This window comes from Vombatus ursinus, unplaced genomic scaffold (genome assembly GCF_900497805.2).
Source record: "Vombatus ursinus unplaced genomic scaffold, bare-nosed wombat genome assembly UNPS02014798.1, whole genome shotgun sequence".
In the NCBI taxonomy this organism is placed as follows: Eukaryota; Metazoa; Chordata; class Mammalia; order Diprotodontia; family Vombatidae; genus Vombatus; species Vombatus ursinus.
The window spans coordinates 18813284-18834365 of record NW_020954576.1 but is presented as its reverse complement, the minus strand read 5'-3'; the positions used below and the strand labels follow the sequence as shown (position 1 = coordinate 18834365).

Here is a 21082-nt window from a genome sequence, read left to right as displayed (position 1 = left end):
TATTAATACCAAAAAAAGAAACAAAAATAAATACGAGTTTTCTAAGTTCGCAGGTTCTAACTTAATTTAGATTTGCCTTGAACCGTAATTTATGTTGTTCTACTTACTCAGCTTTATGAAATGCTTTGTTAAATTACAGTTTAAAATGGCTAATAATTTTGACAGATTTAAATCCAGTAAATAAAATACTGCTATTTTTTCTAATTGCCTTTTTTATGCTACTTTTTATAGTCTTGTTTTTAGTGTTGATTTTTTTGTTGTTGTCTCGTCCCTAACTATATGGCAAATAATGTTTGTTTCATTTTTTGTATTGTTTTGTTACCATATTAGTCACCTATAAATGTATTGAAAATGAAATTATCATTTTTGTAGAAAATAAAGGCTATTGGTGGCAAGACATATACAGTTTTTATGGTGCATTGTAAATGAGCAAATATTATTTTCTTAGGTGCGTAACTAAATTTCACCTAATGACATAAATATACATTTTCACAGTCCCAGTAAAACTAATCACATTCCATTTAATAAGGCCTTTTTTCCATTTTGTTTCCTGTCAGAATCTGAATTACTGTGTAGTTTGTGTACATAATTTATACTGTAGATGGCAGTATCTCATTTTAGCTAGGTATATCTTTTCTGTAAAATTATAGGTCTTACTAGTAAAGACTAAAATACCTGTTTTGTAGATTATTTTTTAATTTTCCTTTTGTCAATTGGAACTTGCAATATAATATATCTTATGAAGAGAATTGGCAGCACCATTTGGGGGAGAAAAAAGAAATAAACTTATTTTACGCTGGTAAAGCAATGTGAGTAAAATTAACTCATTGTGTATGTATAAAAATCAACCTTTATTTTATCTACCATCTGTTTTCCACATGGGGGCAATCACATCATGGGAGGATAACATTTTCATATATACATATATATATATATGTATATATGTATGTGTATATATATATACACACACACCTCTATATATAGAAATACACACATATATATGTACATGTATTTTGGATATTTCAAAATCAGAATCCATATATTCTGTAAAGAATTGTGTAATTCTGTCATGTAAAAATAAATGCATGTTAAAGTACACATAGAATAATAGGATTATTGGAGATCTCATATTTGTATTATTAAGAAAAAAAATCAGTCTAATTATAAAAATCACAGTATTACTATCAATTAATTTACTAAAAAAATTATAGTTTGCTCACAGCTATCCTTTTCTCTGTCCTTTTAGTTGGTTGATCGTGTGTTTGATGAAAGCCTCAACTTCCGAAAAATCCCTCCTTTAGTTCATTCTAAACCACCAGAAGGCAACAGTAGACCTAGTGATTCCAGGCCTCAACTAACAGAGAATCCAGAACACTTAACAATTACAAGGCGGAGAACATGGAGCAGAGATGAGGTGAGTATGTCAGTCTAGAGAAACATTTGCTTAAAAAGAAGAATAACCTAAAGGGAATTTATAATGAAACTCCAAGCTGAGATCTAATCAGTGTAGCCATTTCCTTTGGTGCTGTAGATCACTGCCTGTCCATACCTAACCATGTGGTGTCGTTCTTGTCTATAACCTTCCACATATCTGCCACTGAGGGTGATCCAATGTTTTGGACCTTCCTCTCATTCTTTCAGTATTGAATGGATACTATTTTAAGAGTATATCAATTTAATTAACCCCTTGTTCTTATCATATGATGGGCTGACATTTTTTTCAGTCTATATTTCTCTGACAACTCTTTTACATGATTCCATGTTTGAACTATTTTGTAGTGTGCTCAGGCCAACCATGTGCTTCTCCATTATCTTTAAGTTGATCAACTCTTTAGAATATGTAGTATTCCATGGTCATAGCCATACAACAACACTGGAAAAATATTGCTGGTACAAAGATGATCATTTATTTTACAGAGAAATTTGGTAGCATTAAAAGCATTGCGCATTTTCTCAATGGCAGTCCAGCCTGTTTTCCTCTTCCAGTTTAATTCAAACATGGCTCTTTGTCCGTTTCTCTCTCTCTTTCATATGTGTGTAACACACATATACATAGATATGCATACATATACATATATACATATAAATACACATATATATTCACACACATACACACACATATTGTACTGACAAACAAGTTGTTCTTGGGGCTTTCCATCCAGTTAAGTGTCTGAGCAATAAGAATTCTTCATCAACTTGTGTTTTCCCTTGTATAGATCAGCGAAATTTGAGTAATTATGGATGCCATTTAGGAGGTTTTGCAGACAGGTTGATGCAATCAGCAGCAGCATCCACAAACAGGAACATCTGCAGAATCCACACAACAATAGAAAATCCCTCTGGCAAGCATGTGTGTCCTTTTATCTCTTATTTGATATAAGTAATCAGAATCACTGATTGAAGTTCTATTTGTTGTCATATCTTTCTTTCTCTTTCCATTGCCACCACCATAATATAGCAGTCTCATTACCATCTTCCTAGGACACACAGCCTCCAAACACATCATCTCACTTTCTCAAACTGTTCCTTCACATTACTGTGAGAATTATCTTTATGAATAGATCTAGTCCTGTCATTTCTATAACTCCTCTACATGTACCCTCAACCTCATTCTGTCTTATCTTCTCTAGCAGATTGAGTCCTCTGTCATCCCCATTCTTTCACTTGTACTGCATTAGATCCATAAATTAACTGTGGTAGTATTGTCATTTTCTATTATATGAACATAGCTCAACCATGAACAATTAATATCTCTCCCATGATTTGTGAATTCTTTATATTTATCTCTTCTTAAAGCAAAGTAATAGTCCATTATACTCATGACATAATTTATTCAGCTATTCCACTATCAGTATGCACCAGTTTTGTTTTGTATATAGTTTTTTTGCTACCCAGAGAGTTCTGCTATTAAAAAAAAATTAGTTTGCTATATATGAGACCATTCTTTCTGAAATTAACTTGCGTAGAAACACATGCCCAGCAGAAGGATCAGTGGTATGAACTGTTTCTTATATGAATATCCATTTTTTTCAAAATATTTGAATCTATTCACACTTCCAACAGTGGTGCATTAATTTCTCTATTTTCTCATATTCTCCCCCACATATACAATGACTATATTGCTTTTTAATCTTTCCCACCTTTCTAGGTATGGCATGAAACCTTCAAGTTTTCATTTTCATTTTTCTTATTAATGAACTGTAGCATTTTTATGTAGTTGTCGATATTTGCATGTTTGCTTTCGAGAACTCTTTGTTCATCTTGTTTGACCACTTATTACCTATCATTATCAATCCATTCTTCTTAGTCATTCTAATCAAGGAAGTATATATTCTTTGGTTTCTCAAATCCTCAGCTTCTATATTTAGTCACTTCTAGATCTTATTTGTCTAATCTGTTTCCATCATCTGCATTTCTAGATTTTTAACTATTATCCAAAAAAATTTTGAAGAGTATTATTTTGTTGATATAGTTAAGATCTCTTATCACTAACTCTCCTTCATTTTTTTCATTATTTCCTTGAGATCCTAGACAAGTTGTTGCTCCAAATTATTTTTGGCATATGATTTATAAAACCAGATGTTAACATTATTAATGCTTCATTTTATTTTTATTTATTTTGTTAAATATTTCCTATTTACATTTTAATCAAGTTCAAGCTGCCCTTGGGAGTATTGAGGGCTGTAACACTCTGTTACAGAGGGTAGTGAGGTAGCCTTGACACCTTTGGTACAGAGAACAGAGGTAGACTTGGAATTAGAAAATTCTGGGTTCATATGATGCGTAAAAACTTTAATAAAATATTAGTAAAGGAGCAACAGCATTACATTCAAAAGACTACCGAACACAAGGTTGAATTTATATTGGGAATGCAAAAACAGTTCAACATCAGGAAAACTATAAATAATACCACATTAATAACAAAATAGAAATGTGATTATATCAACAGATGCAGAAAGCGCTTTCTATAAAATATAGCACTCATTTTTGTTAAAAAACACTAAAATGCTTATGAGAGAAGGACCTTTCCTAACTAGAATCAAACAAAAGATCTAGTTAATATTTGTATCTGGAAAACACTAAATGCTTTCTTAATGAGATCCAAGATAAAGATACAATGGCTTAGAGACCCCATAGATAGTCTCTTTTCCCTGCCCATTGAGAAAACAAGATAAACAAAGCACATTAAAAATATTTGTAGTCATGCAAAAGCAATGCCCACAGTATTCGTGTCCAAAAAAAAAAAGAAGAAGAAGAAGAAAAAAGGAAAAGAACATGCTTTGATCTGTACTCTTGAGTCCTTTCTCTGGAGGTAGATGGCATGCTCCACCATGAGTCCTTTGGAATTGTGTTTAGTTGTTGATTAGTCATTGATAGTATTGATCAGAGTTGCTAAGTCTTTTCGAGTTGATTGTCCTTACAATATTATTGTTATTGCATAAATTGTTCTATTGGTTCCACTTACTTCCCTTTGCATCGGTTCGTAAAAGTCTTCAAAGGTGTTTCTAAAATTGTCGTCTTCAGCAATTCTTACAGCACAACTGTATTTCATCACTCATCATACATCACAACTTGTACAGCCATTCCCCAATTGATCAGCATCCCCTTAGTTTCTAGTTCTTTGATACCACAAAAAAACTCTATAAATATTTCTGTACATATAGGTCCTTTTCCTTTTTATGTGATCTCTTTGGGGTGTAGACTAGCAGCAATGTCACTGGGTCAAAGGGTATGCACATTTTAATAGCTTTTGAGGTCTGTAATTATTTTGAAAGGAATTTCTCTTTATTTCTTTCTGCTGGATGCATGTCTGCATTCAAGTCCTCTCCCTAATACATGTATGGTTTAGTGGCCCCTGTTTTCTATTTGAGTTTGACTGCGCTATTCTATGACCTGCTACTTCTCCATTTCTACCAATATAGTCTTTTTATTTACATAGTTAATTTTTTAAAAAGAAAACTTTGCTTACCCAACCAAGACATGAATGAAGTTTTTGAGCTTCTTTACTTTTTTTTTTTTTTTTTTTTTTGGTGAAGCATTTGGGGTTAAGTGACTTGCCCAGGGTCACACAGCTAGTAAGTGTCAAGTGTCTGAGGCCAGATTTGAACTCAGGTCCTCCTGACTCTAAGTCTAGAGCTCTATCCATTGTGTCACCTAGCTGCCCCTGAGCTTCCTTACTTTTCCTATTCTTCCATCTTTTTATTTGAATAATCCTCTGTATCACAACAATTATAAGAAATAATGTTAAGCCTCCTTCCCCCCTTCTTAAATATTCCAGCATGATATTCAGGCACAGAGCTGTTCAGTCACTCACTCTTAGAAAAGTAATAGAACTCCACAGGAACAAGTCTCTCCTTTCCCTTTCAAAAGATTAGTGCTTATTCAACATTTATCTTACTTTTAAAATTCTTTTGTCTATTAAGTTTTCCTTTCCTTTCCATTCTTCTTCCTAGCTCTGGTTTTCTTAGCTGAGATGACTGAAAGTTATGAAATGTTAGCTTATTATGTTAGGGTTATGCTGAGCTTTTCATAGCCATTTGGCACTATTTTTTTCTTTGACCTAGAAGTTCTGGGTCTTGCCAACTTTATATCTGGGTTTGCTATATCTTGAGATTTCTCTATGGCAATGACCTGTAAATCAGTCTCTGCACTTTACCATCTTTTCCCAGTGCTCCTGGCAGCTGGATTGTACAGTGGATAGAGCTGGCCTAGAGTCAGGAAGACTTGAGTTCATTTACAGCCTTAGATACCTACTAGCTCTGTGACCCTGAGTTTCCTCATCTGTAAAATGAGGATAATAAAAGTATCTAACTCTCATGGTTGTTGTAACTATCAAATGAGTTAATAATATAAAGTGCTTAGCACAGTACCTGGCACATAGTAAGCACTATATAAATACTAGATGCTATTATTATTTTTCAATGATTTATTGACACGTAGTATTCAGTTTTTTGCTTTATCTTTTGGGAGCTGTCCAATGATGATGAGTATACTCAAAAGCAGTAGGAAGGGAACTAATAGGTAGAGTTAGGAGGATTTGAGGAGAAGGGTAGAGAGAAGATTGAGCTGGAGAAAGTTGGAAGAGATGGGATCAAGGGCAAATATAGTGGAATTATCCTTGGCAAGGAGAAGGACCATCTCATTATTAGAGAGTGAGGAAAACAAAGAGAGTAGGAGGCGATGTTAAGGGTTTTTAGGATGAAAAGAAGGAAGATTTGGATTGTTATTTTCATTTTTGACTACACTTAGCCAAGTTCTAAAAAAATATTTTTGAGATCGTGGTAGAGTCAGACACTACTGAACAACAAACTTGTGGGAGAAGTTGGAATTTTGGGCAGCTGGGTGCTGTAGTGGATAGAGCACTGGGCTTGGAGTCAGGAAGACTCATTTTCCTGTGCTCAAATCTGGCTTCAGACACTTACTAACTGTGTGACCCTGGGCAAGTCACTTAACCCTCTTTGCCTCAGTTTCTTCACCTATAAAATAAGCTGAAGAATTAAATGGCCAACCATTCCAGTATCTTTGCCAAGAAAACCCCAAATGGGGTCATGAAGAGTTGGACACAGCTGAAACAACTGAACAAGAAAGAATTGCATTTGGGCCTGAAATTTTCACTCTATCATTCTGTCAGAAGCCTACCTAATTAATTTTTTTTATTTTAAAACATATTTAGTTTGTTTTAATTAGGATTTGCCCTTGCCCCATTTCAACCTCCCATCCTCCATTGAGAAGACAAGAAAAAGCCCAATACAAACATGTATAGTTTCTTTCCCACTCATCCTCAAGCCTTTAAGTCTAGTAGTTCTTCTATCCTTGCTGCTTTGCATTTTTGAAGAAAGTCCCCAAATCAAGTGGACTTGATCTAGTTCACATTCACATCCTTTATGATAACAGCTCTTACCCTGCCAAATCTACTTGGAAAATAATAATAGTGTTCCTTGTTATTGCTGTCACTATATTATTAACCATTTAAAACTTTTCTTAGGAACATACTTCCAACCATTTACTCTCAACTGCTGTTAGAATGGGTTTTTGTCATGCCATGAACGGACCATAGCTATCCCTGTTAATAATATGCCATTACTAATTCTCTAAACCTTTGACTTGATCTTCCTCCTTTTTCTCATAGCCTATCTAATTCTCAGGCCCTAACTCAAGTTCCATGAAGCTTTTCTGATTGTTCCAGTCTTCACTGATGATCTCCCTCTCTTCCAAACTGCAGTGACCTTTGGTGTCTATACCACAGAATTTAGCAGTTATCTATTCTTTAGTGTTTTTGTTATTATTCTTTGTGTTAATGTTCTTGTTTCTTTAACAATAGTATACAGCTAGTTCTCAATTAGTGCAAAATAATGAATCCCAGGAAGTCTTCACATTATTTGAATTCACACAACATGGCCACTGGGCTTGAACCAATTATAATCTTTTTACATAATTAAAACTTAGAAAAGTTCAAATTCACATACATACAACCTCTTCATGGGATTCATAATTTGCACTAATCAGGATCTAGCTGTTAGCTCAAGTCAGGGACTATGTCTTATGCTACTTGTTTAATCCTCAGAGAGCCTAGAAAAGTATTCACCACCTACAGTAAAAACCTGATGAATTGTAATACTTTTCCTCTGAGGGAAGGTACATGATATAAAAGATACAACATAACATAGACAGATGTGAAGGGAAAATATGAGTCTACATCTCAAAAGTCAGTGTGGAAGGAGCCATAAACTCAGAATAGCTGGGAAAGAAGGCTAAGTTAAGTCCTGTTTCTGCATCTACCAGCTTTGTGATGGGCAAGCCATTTAACCTCTTTGAGTCCCAAGTTATTTATCTGTAAAATGAGGACAGTGTAAATGGTAACCCAGAACCCTGAGGCTTGGAGGCTTCAAAATCACTATTTACTTTGTGGCCAAACCAGTATGTAAGACCAAGGTAGGTAACATAAATTCAGAAGCAAAGGAGCATTAATGAAACAGAATGCCAAAGCCATAACAAAGAATTTAGTTCTGCACCATCTCATATAGCTGCCACCTCCTTGTATGTTCTAGATGTGTTAGTCTCAATTCCCAGTAAACTACTTTGTCTCATCAAGACAGAGGAAAAAGTATGCATCATTTCATTCATGAAACAATGTGGTGTTAGTCTGTATGCCCTCGCACACATATGCACACACACACTTAAAAACATTATTTTAAGAAGGATTCTGTAGCCTTCATCAGACTGTCAAAAGGATACATGACCAAAAACAAAGATTCAGAAGAAGAACAATGTGTAGCATATACCAAGTTTCTCCCTCCTTTCGGCATAATCCAAATGTTCTCTACCATGTCTCCTAGATGGCATATATTCTAGATAAATAGTACTATTCTGCTGCATTTTTTTTTCTAATCTTATCTTTTTAAACAAAACATACTACATTGTCTTATTTATTCCAGTCATGACTTGAAGTTGAAAAAACATCTTTGCTATTATTTGGAAATTATATTTACTTCTTTGCATTCACTATATTATAATTGTTATTATAGCAACTAACATGTGCTTTTAAAGTAATTGTTTTATAATTTTTTAATATGTGTAATATATAATTGTATTATTATTTCATATATAGCTGAGCCCTTAAGTGTCATTTCTGACCCTCTTGTGTACTGTGAATTATTGGGCACCTCTGTTGCTGTTTTTCCTTTGTTTTTGATTGTGGAATATATGCTATCTGTAACTTTTTTAACAAATTTTTATACTGTTAGAAGTAGTGAAAAAAATAAAGTTAATCTTTTTAGTGGAGATGATGAATAATTATTATCACTAATGCAAGGATAGTCATGACAGTAATTTGATATTAAAAACAAAGCATTCTTTCATGTTTTGTTAAAATCAGTTTTAAATACAATATTTTATCATTTTATTTCCTGCATCTAGGCATTGTATTTTGGGTAGAGAGTAAACATATTGGATTGTTTTGCATTGCAATATAAATATCTCCTTTTTCCTTTTAATTTTTCAGGTTATGGGAGATAATCTATTATTGTCATCAGTCTTCCAGTTCTCTCGGAAGATAAGACAATCTATAGACAAGACAGCTGGAAAGATCAGGTAGTATCTTACTCTCCAGATTCATAGTATTTTTCATTACTTAAACTTATTTGCTTGATCCATTATTTTTTAACAAAGGTAAGCCTGTTTTTAATAAGTATTTGTGTGACTTTTAGAAAGCTTTGTTCATTTTCATTCATTTGTTCATTTATTCAACCAACAAACATGTCAGTAATAATATTGTTTCCCTTTTTCCTGGTCTTTTAAATTTTTCTTCTTTTTTTTAATTTCAAATCCAGTTTAGGTCCATTTTTTTCTCAATACAAATTTTTAAAAAATTTTTTTGGAACTAGCTTTAACACAAAAATGAAAATAACCAGTGATAGAAAGAAGAGAAGAGTGAAGTAGTCTCCTTTTACTTACATACAATTTGAACTGTCTGCTTCCAAAAGTATGCTTTTTAATATATCCATAATAGAGAGTTTCCGGCAAAATAATGTGTTAGTTGTTCTGTTGTTTCAAGTTCTAAAATAGGCTGGATTTTAATCATTTTATAATGCAGAAAACTAAGAAATTTTTAAATTACCAAAATACTTACCCAATTTCTTTATGATGCGGAGGTATGTGGCTAGGATAATACACTGACTGTAAATCTGGAAACATTCCAAAAATTTCCATTATGCTCCCTGTTTCCCTAGTGGCTCTTATCTAGACATGTCAGACTGTCCATTTAGAACTGGTGTTCATTTGATGACGTTACGATAAATATAAAGTTATTTGTTTGTATTTTTTCAAAGCTGAAAGAGCCAAAGAACATTTGTCAAAATTGTATGTAGCCTTGTATTAGGGCACTTCCCCTAGAGTTGGACCTATGCTTGGACCATTTCCACTGACACATATGCTCTGGTCCCTTGCTGTAGGGCTTGCATGACCAGAGGCCCTTGTTTGGTCCCTTGGTCCTGTGAATGGGGAACAGGGGAGGGAGAGGGAGGGATAGGAAGATCTGTGCCAAAAAGGAGTGATGACTGAACCAAGAAGAGCTGCCTGTGTAGTGCGCCTTAAGGATCAAGAAGAGATACCTTCCAGTCTCTGTAGAGGTAGCCTTTTTGCTGACATAGCACCAAGGTGAGCTCTTCTGAACTTCCCCACAGAGAGAGGAAGGAGTTTCTGCCTTCTTCCACCATAGCAGCAATTATTGTGGCTCTGTGTACAATGCAACAAGAACATGTGCAAGCCTGAGACCAGATTTTAAGTCTTGCATCCTCTCCTGCTTTATGTTTCTTTCTTAGAGCATGGATGACTGAACAGTGATCTTGAAAAGTAGATATTCCCAGCTGTGGTGGCGACTTCTTTTATTGGAGAGGTGCAGAGGTGTTGAATTAGGTTCTAATTGCCCAATGAGTGGTTGTTCCCTCTAACTCCACCTTTTTCATGGGAGAAAATTACTCTTGACAGAAAGATGAGCCATGAATGCTTGGATGTCATGAGCATGGCACTTGAATGAGTTGCTTATATAGTCCATATCTAAGGTGAACATAAACTGCTTGCACCTAGTCAGCATTTCCACAGTGTTAAGTATCAACTTCCTGGGAGCAAAGACAACTTTATAGAACTGCTATTTCACATTCCCCTTTCATCTGAGGAGCTCACAAGTCACTATATCCTGAAAGTTGCAGGAATCACCTCCCTTTGGGCAGTCAGCACCCAACTCTGAAACTCCTAAAATTTCAGGCTTACAAGGTAGCAACCAAGACTGGAGATAGTTATTTCTCAGGATGGTTATTTGTGACCTGGGCTCAGGGAAATAAGTAATAAACAGAAAAGGCAGAGACTTGAGCTTCAGGCTCTGACTTACCTAGGCAAACACACGTTTTCACTGCCATCTGCATGCAGTTGCCAATGTTGCTGGGATGGAGAGAGAGCAGTCCCCATCTCTTTTCTGGAAATTCAGGAGCTGACAGTGCCAATAAAAATACTTAAAAGACACTTGCCTACTATCATCCTGGATTCTCTGCTCTTTGGGGTTTTGCAACACTACTCTCTCATAGTTCTCTTTCTACCTATCTGACTGCTCCTTCTCAGTTTCCTTTGCTATTTCATCATCTATATTGTACCCACTATCAGTACTCCCCAGGTGTCTGTCATATACTCTTTCTCAGTGACCTCAGAAGCTAACATAGGAGCTGATAGCATCTCTGTGTCAATGACTCCAGCATCTACAAATCCTGCTCCAATTTGTCTTCCCCAAGTAGCAATCCTACATCATTAATTTTTTGTTAGACATTTCAAACCATTCAGTATATTGAAAACAGATCTCATCTTTCTTTCAAAACCTAACCCTCTTCCAAACTTACCCAATTTCTGTCAAAGTACCGCCTTGCACTTAGTTTCCCAGATTCAAAATGTAGGCATTATCTTTGAGTCTTCATTCTCCCTCACTGAATATAGTCATTTGCCAGATCTTGCCATTTCTATTCCCACATTCAGATCCAAGCCTATCTTTCTTCTCAGATAACTATGACTTTAGTTTACACCCCTGTCACCTCTCTTCTAGGTTATTAGAACTGCCTCCTACTTGGTCCCAATAAATAATTATTGACTGGTTGAATTTGTGTAAATGCAAGTTTTATTAATTTTTGTTTAATTTACACAATGATCATTAATTTACATTGTTAGAAAAATAGTGTTTTAGATGAATAGAATTTTCTAAATTTGTCATATGTTCTACTTTCAACGAGAATCACAACATATACTATGCTTGTGAAGGTGTTGATAATTAATCACATAATTTACATGTAAAAGTTTTGCATACTTAATTCTGAATATATTGCTGTTAAAAGTTGACTAATGAAATCACAATATTGTCTACTCTAAATTATGATATACTTCTTCAGTATGAGATTGAACAGATTTTACAAAATGTTGATTGTTTACATCACTAAAAATACTACAAATATTTTGAGTTTAAAATATGAAAAATAAAATGTTTTCCTTTTCCTGACTTTAGAATATTATTCAAAGACAAAGATCGGAATTGGGAAGAAATAGAGACAAAGTTACGAGCTGAAAGTGAAGTTCCTATTGTGAAAACTTCAAGCATGGTATGGGAGCCATTTCCTGAGGGGTCAATGTTAGACTTGTCATAAGTCAGAGATTACTTGTTAATTTAAATTCTTTTGTTTTGTTTTGTTTTGTTTTGTTTTAAGGCAGTTGGGGTTAAGTGACTTGCCCAGGATCACACAGCTAGTAAGTGTCAAGTGTTTGGTTTGAGGCCGGGTTTGAACTCAGGTCCTCCTGACTTCAGGGCCGGTGCTCCATCCACTGTGCCACCTACCTGCCCCAATTTAAAATTTTTTACGAGAATTTACGGGGAAGGTTTACAGTAAATTTATTAGGATGGGTTTTTTCCATGAGCTCTCTCATTGAAGTTCAAATATTGATAGTTTCAGGATATGGAGAAGGAAAGTCTTTGGGGCTTCTCATTATTATATAGTGAACAGCATGAAGTCATTGAGAGTAGAGTACTTCCTGCCTTTTACATGGTTAATGGAATTGAAATGTCCTTTTTGAGAGCTTGGCAGTTCTTATATACAGTCAGAGATTTACCCTAATCTTGAGGTCTCCACCATATATCCACTTTCCTTATAAAAATTCTTAGAGGGGCAGCTATGTGGTGCAGTGGATAAAGCACTGACCCTGGAGTCAGGAGAACCTGAGTTCAAATCCGGCCTCAGACACATAACACTTACTAGCTGTGTGACCCTGAGCAAGTCACTTAACCCCATTGCCTAGCAAAAAACAAAAACAAAAACAAAGTGATGGGGCAGCTAGATGCTGCGGTGGATAGAGCACTGGCCCTGGACTCAGAAAGACCTGAGTTCAAATCCGGCCTCAGACACAAAACACTCACTAGCTGTGTGACCCGGGGCAAGTCACTTAACCCCATTGCCTAGCCAAAAAAAATAAAAATTCTTAGATACTAGCAACACACATGGATAAAATTGTTATAAAGTTGGCCAAAATCCCATTTGACAGAGTGTTCTTCAGTGCGTAGTTATCATTTTCCTTTCTCATTGTTAAACTAAAGAAAATTTTAGCATGAGGTTTTGGTGTTTTTTTTTTTTGTTTTGTTTTGTTTTGTTTTTAATTTAAAACCTTTAAACAGAGCCATGCTTTCTGGATTTTCATAATTCTTCCTGCTGTTAACACTTATGTGGTACCATATAATGTTAAGTGTACCAGGAGAATAAGATCCATGTCTGTATTTCTGATAGAATTTTCATGTCAATTAAGAAATGCTAATTTTGATCTTTTTCTTTTCAGGAAATTTCTTCCATTTTACAGGAGCTAAAAAGAGTTGAAAAGCAATTACAAGGTAGACACATTTCTAAATTGCCTTTAAGGAAAAAAAAGTGATTGTGCTGGAAGTTTTCTTGAGACAATTGGGATTTTTTTTATTGTTAAGATAGTATTTTTTAAACTTTGCTGAATGTTTAGCTAGAAATTAGAAATGTAGAGCCCTGCATATAAAAATCCTAAAAAATACTTTGAAATCAGAGTAGCACACATAAATTTGAAACTAATTGAAAGTCAGATATCTACCATTCTTAGTAAAAAATTCATGAGATTTACATTATCAGTTCATTCACACAAGCACTATCAAGTATTTATGTATTTACATGAAAGTATTTTATCCCAGATTGTTTTTTACTATTTGTAGGTAAGCTATATACATTTATTTTTAAATTTCATTGTATATTGCAACTGTATTTTGAAAATTCTTTGGATGTTATCCATACTATCACAATTTTACATAATAATAATAATAATAATAATAATAATAAAGCAAGGGTCTGAGTATGCAAAGCAGACATTTGTCTATTACTCATTATCCAATAGAGCATTTATATTAGTATCTCTCACACATTTCCCAAACGCCTGTGCTGGGGAAGATGGGAGACAGCAAAAGAAAAAGCAAGCCAGTAGATCAGTGAGATCATAGATCCAATCCCTCTCCCTGTTTTTAAAGTTAGAAAATTCTTCTTATAATACATACATCCTCTATTTATTTTGTAATGTCATCTTGCATGTGCCACAGTGGAGACTCCGGTGGACAGTAATGCATAGGAAAGTACAATTTTCAAATGTAGGGAGATCTAGTTTGCAAACTTTCTTTGTGGTACAGAGATGTCTCACTTCTCAGCCTTTAATTGCTTGTTGTTCATAGTGGAGTAAAAAAGAGTAATAGGAGAGAAGTGCTCTTAGCATTCAATGTAGAGGTTCCAAAGAAGTTTCACTTGCTTTCTGAAATGTCCCGTGGTGTTGGACATGTGCACACTCTAGTGGAGACACTTAACAATCAGACTGGGACTCAGAAGAAAAAGGAGCACGGAGCACAAGTGTGGAGGTGGTATACGCAAAAAATGAATCATCAGAAATAATGAAGAATAGGTCTGTTTCTAATGTTGGAAGTGTTTATGAACTTGATCAACAGCCTAAGCATAAGCACTACCAATTGTGAAATGAGATTATCCAAAGGTTGGAAGATAATTTTTAGTTATCTAATTTTTGTGGCATGTGTAAATAACTTAAACCTTTTTTCCTCAACTGAAATTTTTTCCAGTGATCAATGCAATGATTGACCCAGATGGAACTTTGGAAGCTTTGAACAACTTGGGATTCCCCAGTGCTGTCTTACCAGCCCAGCCAAAACAGAAGTCTAGTCCTGGGAATAACCATGAAGGCCCTGCTCAGACCTCACCCCTTTGCCAACCAGAAGCTCGGGCTCTTCGTCCCACTGACATCTCAGTCTCAGCTGAATTTGACAATGTGGAATCCGAGGCTGATTTCAGTATACATTTCAATAGATTCAACCCAGAAGGGGAAGAGGAGGATGTCGCTGTACATGAATGACTTATTCTTTATTGTTTTTTAAAATTACCTAAATGTGGAATGCCTAGGGATATTGAAAGGGTCACGATGTTGATTTATACAAAACAAAGTAGCTTGGTCAACTGCAATATGGTCACACTTGTCTTCTTTATTGGGAATGCTTGGACTGTCACGTTAATCCCTTCAGAACCATTAAGTTAGCTATCAATAGAAGAGAGGAAAAGTGAGTTCATGGCAGCTTTGCCCTTGGTGGTTATTGTGTGCTTTGCAAATAGAATTAAAACTGCATCTTTCCCTTCTTAGACCTTGGTTGTTTTTATTTTTTTTTCTTAATCCCTGATGTGACCTACAAGCAGACTTCCATCTAGTAGATCTGAAACCCCAAGTCTCCCATGCCAAGCTGCCCTCTGAAATGGACTTCTCTTCAGTTTGTACAGATTTCTTAAACAGTTATATTTGTTTCTGAATATTAGGATTTGTATTAGGATACAATACCTTTGGGTACAATGACACATTACTGTTCACAGTAAGACAGACATTACAGTGCTTTCATTCTTGTGTCTTGAACTTTTCAACAGTTACGTGATTTATATAACTTGGTTGTTACATAAATTGTCCTGAGATTGACAAGGTTTAACTATTATGTTTGCACTAAGAATTTGCTGGGAGTGATAAGTGGACATGTCTATATATCCATAAGGACTACCAGTCTTTTTATGTACATAGTTAATACTGTATTTGTTTTAACCCACAGTGTTTCACTCCACTTTCTGAAAGCTCAATTTGGCACTTTTTCTTTTTCTCTTTTTTTAAAAATGAAAGTAGAAAGATTTCTTCTTCCATTTCAGTCCAGGTGGCTATTGGAATGATAAAAACAAGTTTAAACAGATAGGTGGAGTATATTTTTAAAGAGAAGAACATGTATATTGGTGCAAATAGACTCTCTGGTGATACCAAGTTTCTATGTGACAGTTTCTAAAAGTTTCTCTTAGAATGATCATGAAGTATAAAATTCTTCTTTAGGACTTGAAGAACCAATAGGAATAACTTAGCTGATCGATAGTCTCACTCCCAAGCACATAAATAGCTTCTGTGTGTTTCCCTGTAGACTCAATAGTAAATCCCTGTCTCTGCTGTATACCTGTATAAGAACTTGGAAAGACAACTACTAACATAAGACTTTGGCTGAAACCACTGAATAGAAAGTCTGTGAAAATAGCCTATATAAAACTCATTTTCCTTTTGTCGTCCCAGTAAGGTAATGTTTGGGTATGTTTAAAAAAATAAAGTAATTGACCTTGTATTTCCAGAACACTATAATTTGGAGAAATATTAATTCTGTTAAATATAACTAGTAGGCTTGAATCTTCCCTTGATTATATCAGTCTCTAAAGGTTAAAAATACAATTTTTGCAGCTTTTATGAAATGGTCTTTAATATTTCAGCAATAATTCTATACTATAGTTGTTTAAGAAAAATACTTGGTCTGTACATTTAAGAACTCTACAGGATTACTGAATTCTTGTAAAGTTGGACCAGGTAATAAAAATGCAAAAACCTTTTTTGTAGCAGTGTAAAAAAAAAAAGTCTGTTGTATAATGGATCTCATATTTTTCTTTAAATCTAAAAATAAATAAAATACTCTTCATATAAAGCTAAATTCCCCACTATCAAAGGAAGCCTCAAAACGGTGATAGAAAAAATGAAAGGAAGGATAGAAATAGTTCAAAAGAATAAGTAAAATGTTGAAACAGGGTCATTCCACGTTAAAAAAAAATTCACCAAATTAATAACCATCATTCCTTCTTTTCCTCGGTGTTTGGGTACTGAATTTAACCATATGGAAGTGGAAGGTAAGGAGTTACTTAGAAAAATATTACTCTAGAATTGTCTCAAGATTTTTTTCAAGAGTTTACACATTTTTGTTCGGTGTTAAGCATTTGGCCTTTTACTATGTTATTATTTTGTATGAACACATTATTCTCCTTATTTATTTTTGTTACATTTATTACCTATGTTATTTTGTTATGCATTTACAGCTCCATTTTTAAATAAAGTGTTTCTGGAACTTTATGTAATGACTGTACATTTAATTTCTTGTATCCTTTGGGGTTACTGATAACTTTAACTTATTACTAGACAAGGCTTAGCAAAAAACCATCTGAAAGCTCATAATAGGATAAGATCACTGAAGCCCCATGTTTTTTGGAGTGCTTAAAGGAGAAAATAAACAGTAGCCAGCCACACTATAATAAAGACTATTTCTGATTTTCCATTTCATACTTAGTTTAATACAGTGCCATATATACAGTGAGGAGGAGAAAGTGAGGCTGGTGACCTGCATAGCCCTCCCTCATTCAAATCAAAGTCAATTACAAGTCATGTCATCATCTCCTTGATGTCATGGTCCTCTTCGAGAATGAAGGACAAACATAAATATATACAATGGATTTTTTTTTTTTTTTACTAATTTTAACTCATGGTTCTTTTTCATGGATGGTTTTCATATTTTAAAAAACAGCAATGGCACAAAGAATGTTTATTTCTTTGAAAAAAATTGTCCTTTCCTCTATAAAGTCGTGGTCTTATTAAACCTCGGCAATTTCTCTTCCATCTCATTTACTTCCATCATGTCACTAGAATGCTTAAGGATCTGTTACGTAACAGACATCTATAATGTCTCTATACAGCCTATTGAATCAAGGCCAGACCTCTTAATCTTGCATTCATAGTCCTTTATGATCTGCCCCAAACTCACATATCCCACTTATTTGTCAATACAAACCTTCCATTGCAATCAGTTTTCATTGACCTCACAGAAATCAAGCTCATTCATTTTTGTGTTTGTGTCAGTGTCTAGGATAGTTCTGGCTATACCATAGATGCTAAATACTTGTTGGTTAATTCACTCTTCTATGCCTCCTTTATATCAAAGACCTATCTAAAATTCTGCAGAAGAACCACCTCTTCCACAAAAACTTACGTGACTCTTATAGCCCACAGTCATCTTTATCTTCTCTGAACTTAGCCATAATGCATAATCAAGTACTTGAATTAATATTGATGGGTTCTTCTCTTGTTATTTCCTACATGCATTGCCTTCTCAACAAAATTGTAAGCTCCTTGAGGGCAAGACCTATGTATTTATTTTTAAGAAGAATAATCCCAAAGCACCCCAATCAATCTAAACACATAGTAGGTACCCCAAAAAAGAGCTTCTCGAATTGATTTGAAATCTAGTAATAATCTCAAAGGAAAGCATTGACTGCCTGTTAATTATCTCAAAAAATGGTCAGTAGTTAGGGGCGTTTATTGAGGCATTTTCTCTGCTTAATAATAATTCAGACCTCCTAAAACTGCAAGGTGTGTTATAATTTTTAATATAGAAATTCAAATGTATACTATATGCCCAAGAGGGATGGTAGCATGGTACATAAGTCTATTGGGCAATGGGATTCAGGAAGGCTCCGCTAAAAGCCTTTGACTCTAATGTGTAGTATGCTGTCACAACCTTTCAATGCCCTAGGCAACTCATTTAAGTTGCACTAGTTCTAATCTGCATTTGTAGAGCTGGTGGATACAAAACACAGGTATATCCAGTCCAAAAACCCCTAAATTATTGAATCTGCTGTAAGTTTTAATTTAGAGGATTACAAAGCACGCGTCAGTTTCACCAGGTTCTTTAAAAAGTCACAGAACTGTGAAGTTTCAAAAACAGGTAAATAGCTTCATTTTAAAGATAATGTAACAAGTCTGGAGAGCTTTAAATGACTTCTACAAATTCTTGTAAGCTAATTAATGTCAAAAGTCAAGATTAAAACTACGATCTCAACTGTAAGCACAGTATTCTTGTCACTTATCTTGAAAATACTTTAAGTATATTCAATACTTATTATATACAAGTACCTATTAGAGTTTGACAAAACTAAAGTCATTTCCCCCCTTAGGCTTGGAAATATCTTTTTGAAATTTGATCTACATATTTTAATAAAAATGATAGTTTTCTTAAATCACAGATCTCCATAGCTAAAAGGACCTTAGAGATTAACTCTAAACTAAGTTAAGACTCTCCTTCACAAGACAGGTGGCAAATGGTTCCATAGAATTTACTTGAAGACTTCAAGTGGGGAAGACCTTCTCCCTCCTGGGAAACCTTTTCTGCTCTAGGGTGGTGCTAATTGTTACTTTCCATGGAGGGAGTTTCTCTCTAAAAAATATTTATTTAAATGTAGACATTTAAGCCATCATCTAGGTAGCTTACTAGGATTAGTAACTCAGTTTAATTCCATGGTGATCTAAGATTGGTTTGTGCCCTCATTTGAGCACTACCTCTAGAATTAAATACCAGGAACCACTTATACCACTATAAATCTAAGTTTTAAACTTGCAGAGAAACAAAATCTGATGTGGAAAAGACTTTCTGACTCCGCTGGTAGAAATAAAACTTTAAAAGATAAAAGTAAATTGTCACTTTTCAATGCCTCTGTCAAACTCTTCTGACTCACCTCTCAACCCTTTGCAATTTGACTTTCAACCTTAACTGTTAATTGAAACCTCTCCCAAGTTATCAATGATTTCTGAATTGCCAGATCTGACAGTCTGTTTTGTGGCCTAATCCTTCTCAGCCTATCTGCTACATTTGACACTGTTGACCACCCTCTCTTCCCAGATACTCTCTGCCTTCTGTGTTTTCATGATACTACTCTCTCCTGGTTCTTCTACCCCATCTGACTGCTCCTTAGCTTCCTTTGCTGGCCCATCATTTACATTACACCCCCTAATGGTGAGTGTTCCTGAGGTTCTATTCCAGGACTTCTTTTCTTCTCCCTCTATACTCTCTCGGTAATTTCATCACCTCTTATGGGTTTATCATCTCTATGAAGATGACTCCCACATCATCATATCCATCTCCAATATCTACCCTGAACTTCAGCCCCAGATCATCAGTCACCTATTGGACATTTCAAACTGGATGTCCCAGAGACATCTTAAACACAATACATAAAAAATTGAAACCATTATTATTTTCCCCCAAACCTTTGCTGATCTCCCCAACTGCTAGTGACCTCTGTCCCAAGCTACCTTATATTTAACTAATTTACGCATATTTGTCTCCCCCCATTAAACTAAGCTCATTGCAAGTAGGAATTATTTCATTTTTTGTACTCGTATTCATAGCACCTAGCACAGTGTCTGAAGCATAGAAGAATCTTAATAAATGTAACTCCAGCCCACACTTGATCTCTTCCTCTCTGAACCACACAGCTATTCAAGTATTTACTTGTTCTCTAATTGCTTTATGTAAGGACAGGAAATTGATGTTACAGTACTTTTAGCTTCAATCCTCACTTAATAGTGTTCTCTACTTTCATATCCCATGAATATAGATCTTGGCCTCATTTCACAGTTAAGGGTAGTAAAGAGTTAAATAACTGACAGAAATTTTTAAAAGCTAATTAGGTCCTAAAACAATCCTCTTCCCTCAAGGTTTAGCTGAGCCTAACCCAAGGGTGAGCAACCTGCAGCCTTGAGGCCATATGTGGCCTTCTAGGTCCTAGGGTGCGGCCTTTTGACTGGGTCCAAGTTTTACAGAACAAATCCTTATATTAAGGGGATTTGTTCTGTGAAGTTTGGGTTAAGTCAAAGAGCTGTACTTGAGGACCTAGAGGGTCACAGGTGGCCTTGAGGCTACAGGTTCCCCACCCCTGCCCTAACCCTTTGGAAAACTTCATCTCTTTTCTATTCCCAGCCACACCTTCCTCCAACTATATTGTTCTCTCTTCCTCAGACTTTCCTAGAATGCATTGTTTATGTCTCTTCTTTGGCCCCATGGCACCTGACCTCGAATCTGTACAAATATCTACCCACACTCTTCCCTCTCACCCATAATTCTAGATTAAGCTTCTTGGAGGCAGGGACTTTTTATCTTCGTATCTCACATGTGTCTTACGTGGTGCTTTGCCAGGGGTGTTCTGGTAAATATTTAACCACTGGCTCTCCAAAACTGCATAACACAATTTTTAATTCAATCTTCATTTTTAATATTTTATTTTTTTTTTGGTGAGGCAATTGGGGTTGTGACCTGCCCAGAGTCACACAGCTAGTGAGTGTTATGTGTCTGAGACTGGATTTGAAGTCAGGTCCTCCTGACTCCAGGGCT

General features: G+C 35.1%; 1 protein-coding gene across 7 annotated transcripts in view; it reads left to right on the top strand.

Annotated features, from left to right (window-relative positions):
* Window positions 1-16930, top strand: part of LOC114049922 (centrosomal protein of 170 kDa-like) — a 172249-nt gene extending 155319 nt beyond the window's left edge. For all 7 annotated transcript variants that reach the window (XM_027871388.1, XM_027871383.1, XM_027871386.1 and 4 more), the window contains 5 exons: window positions 1247-1414; window positions 9002-9090; window positions 12038-12131; window positions 13354-13405; window positions 14654-16930. In XM_027871388.1, coding sequence (XP_027727189.1) covers window positions 1247-1414; window positions 9002-9090; window positions 12038-12131; window positions 13354-13405; window positions 14654-14943 — 693 coding nt within the window. In that variant the 3' untranslated portion in view covers window positions 14944-16930. The remainder of the gene's footprint in view (window positions 1-1246; window positions 1415-9001; window positions 9091-12037; window positions 12132-13353; window positions 13406-14653) is intronic.
* The last annotated feature ends 4152 nt before the right edge of the window (window positions 16931-21082 follow it).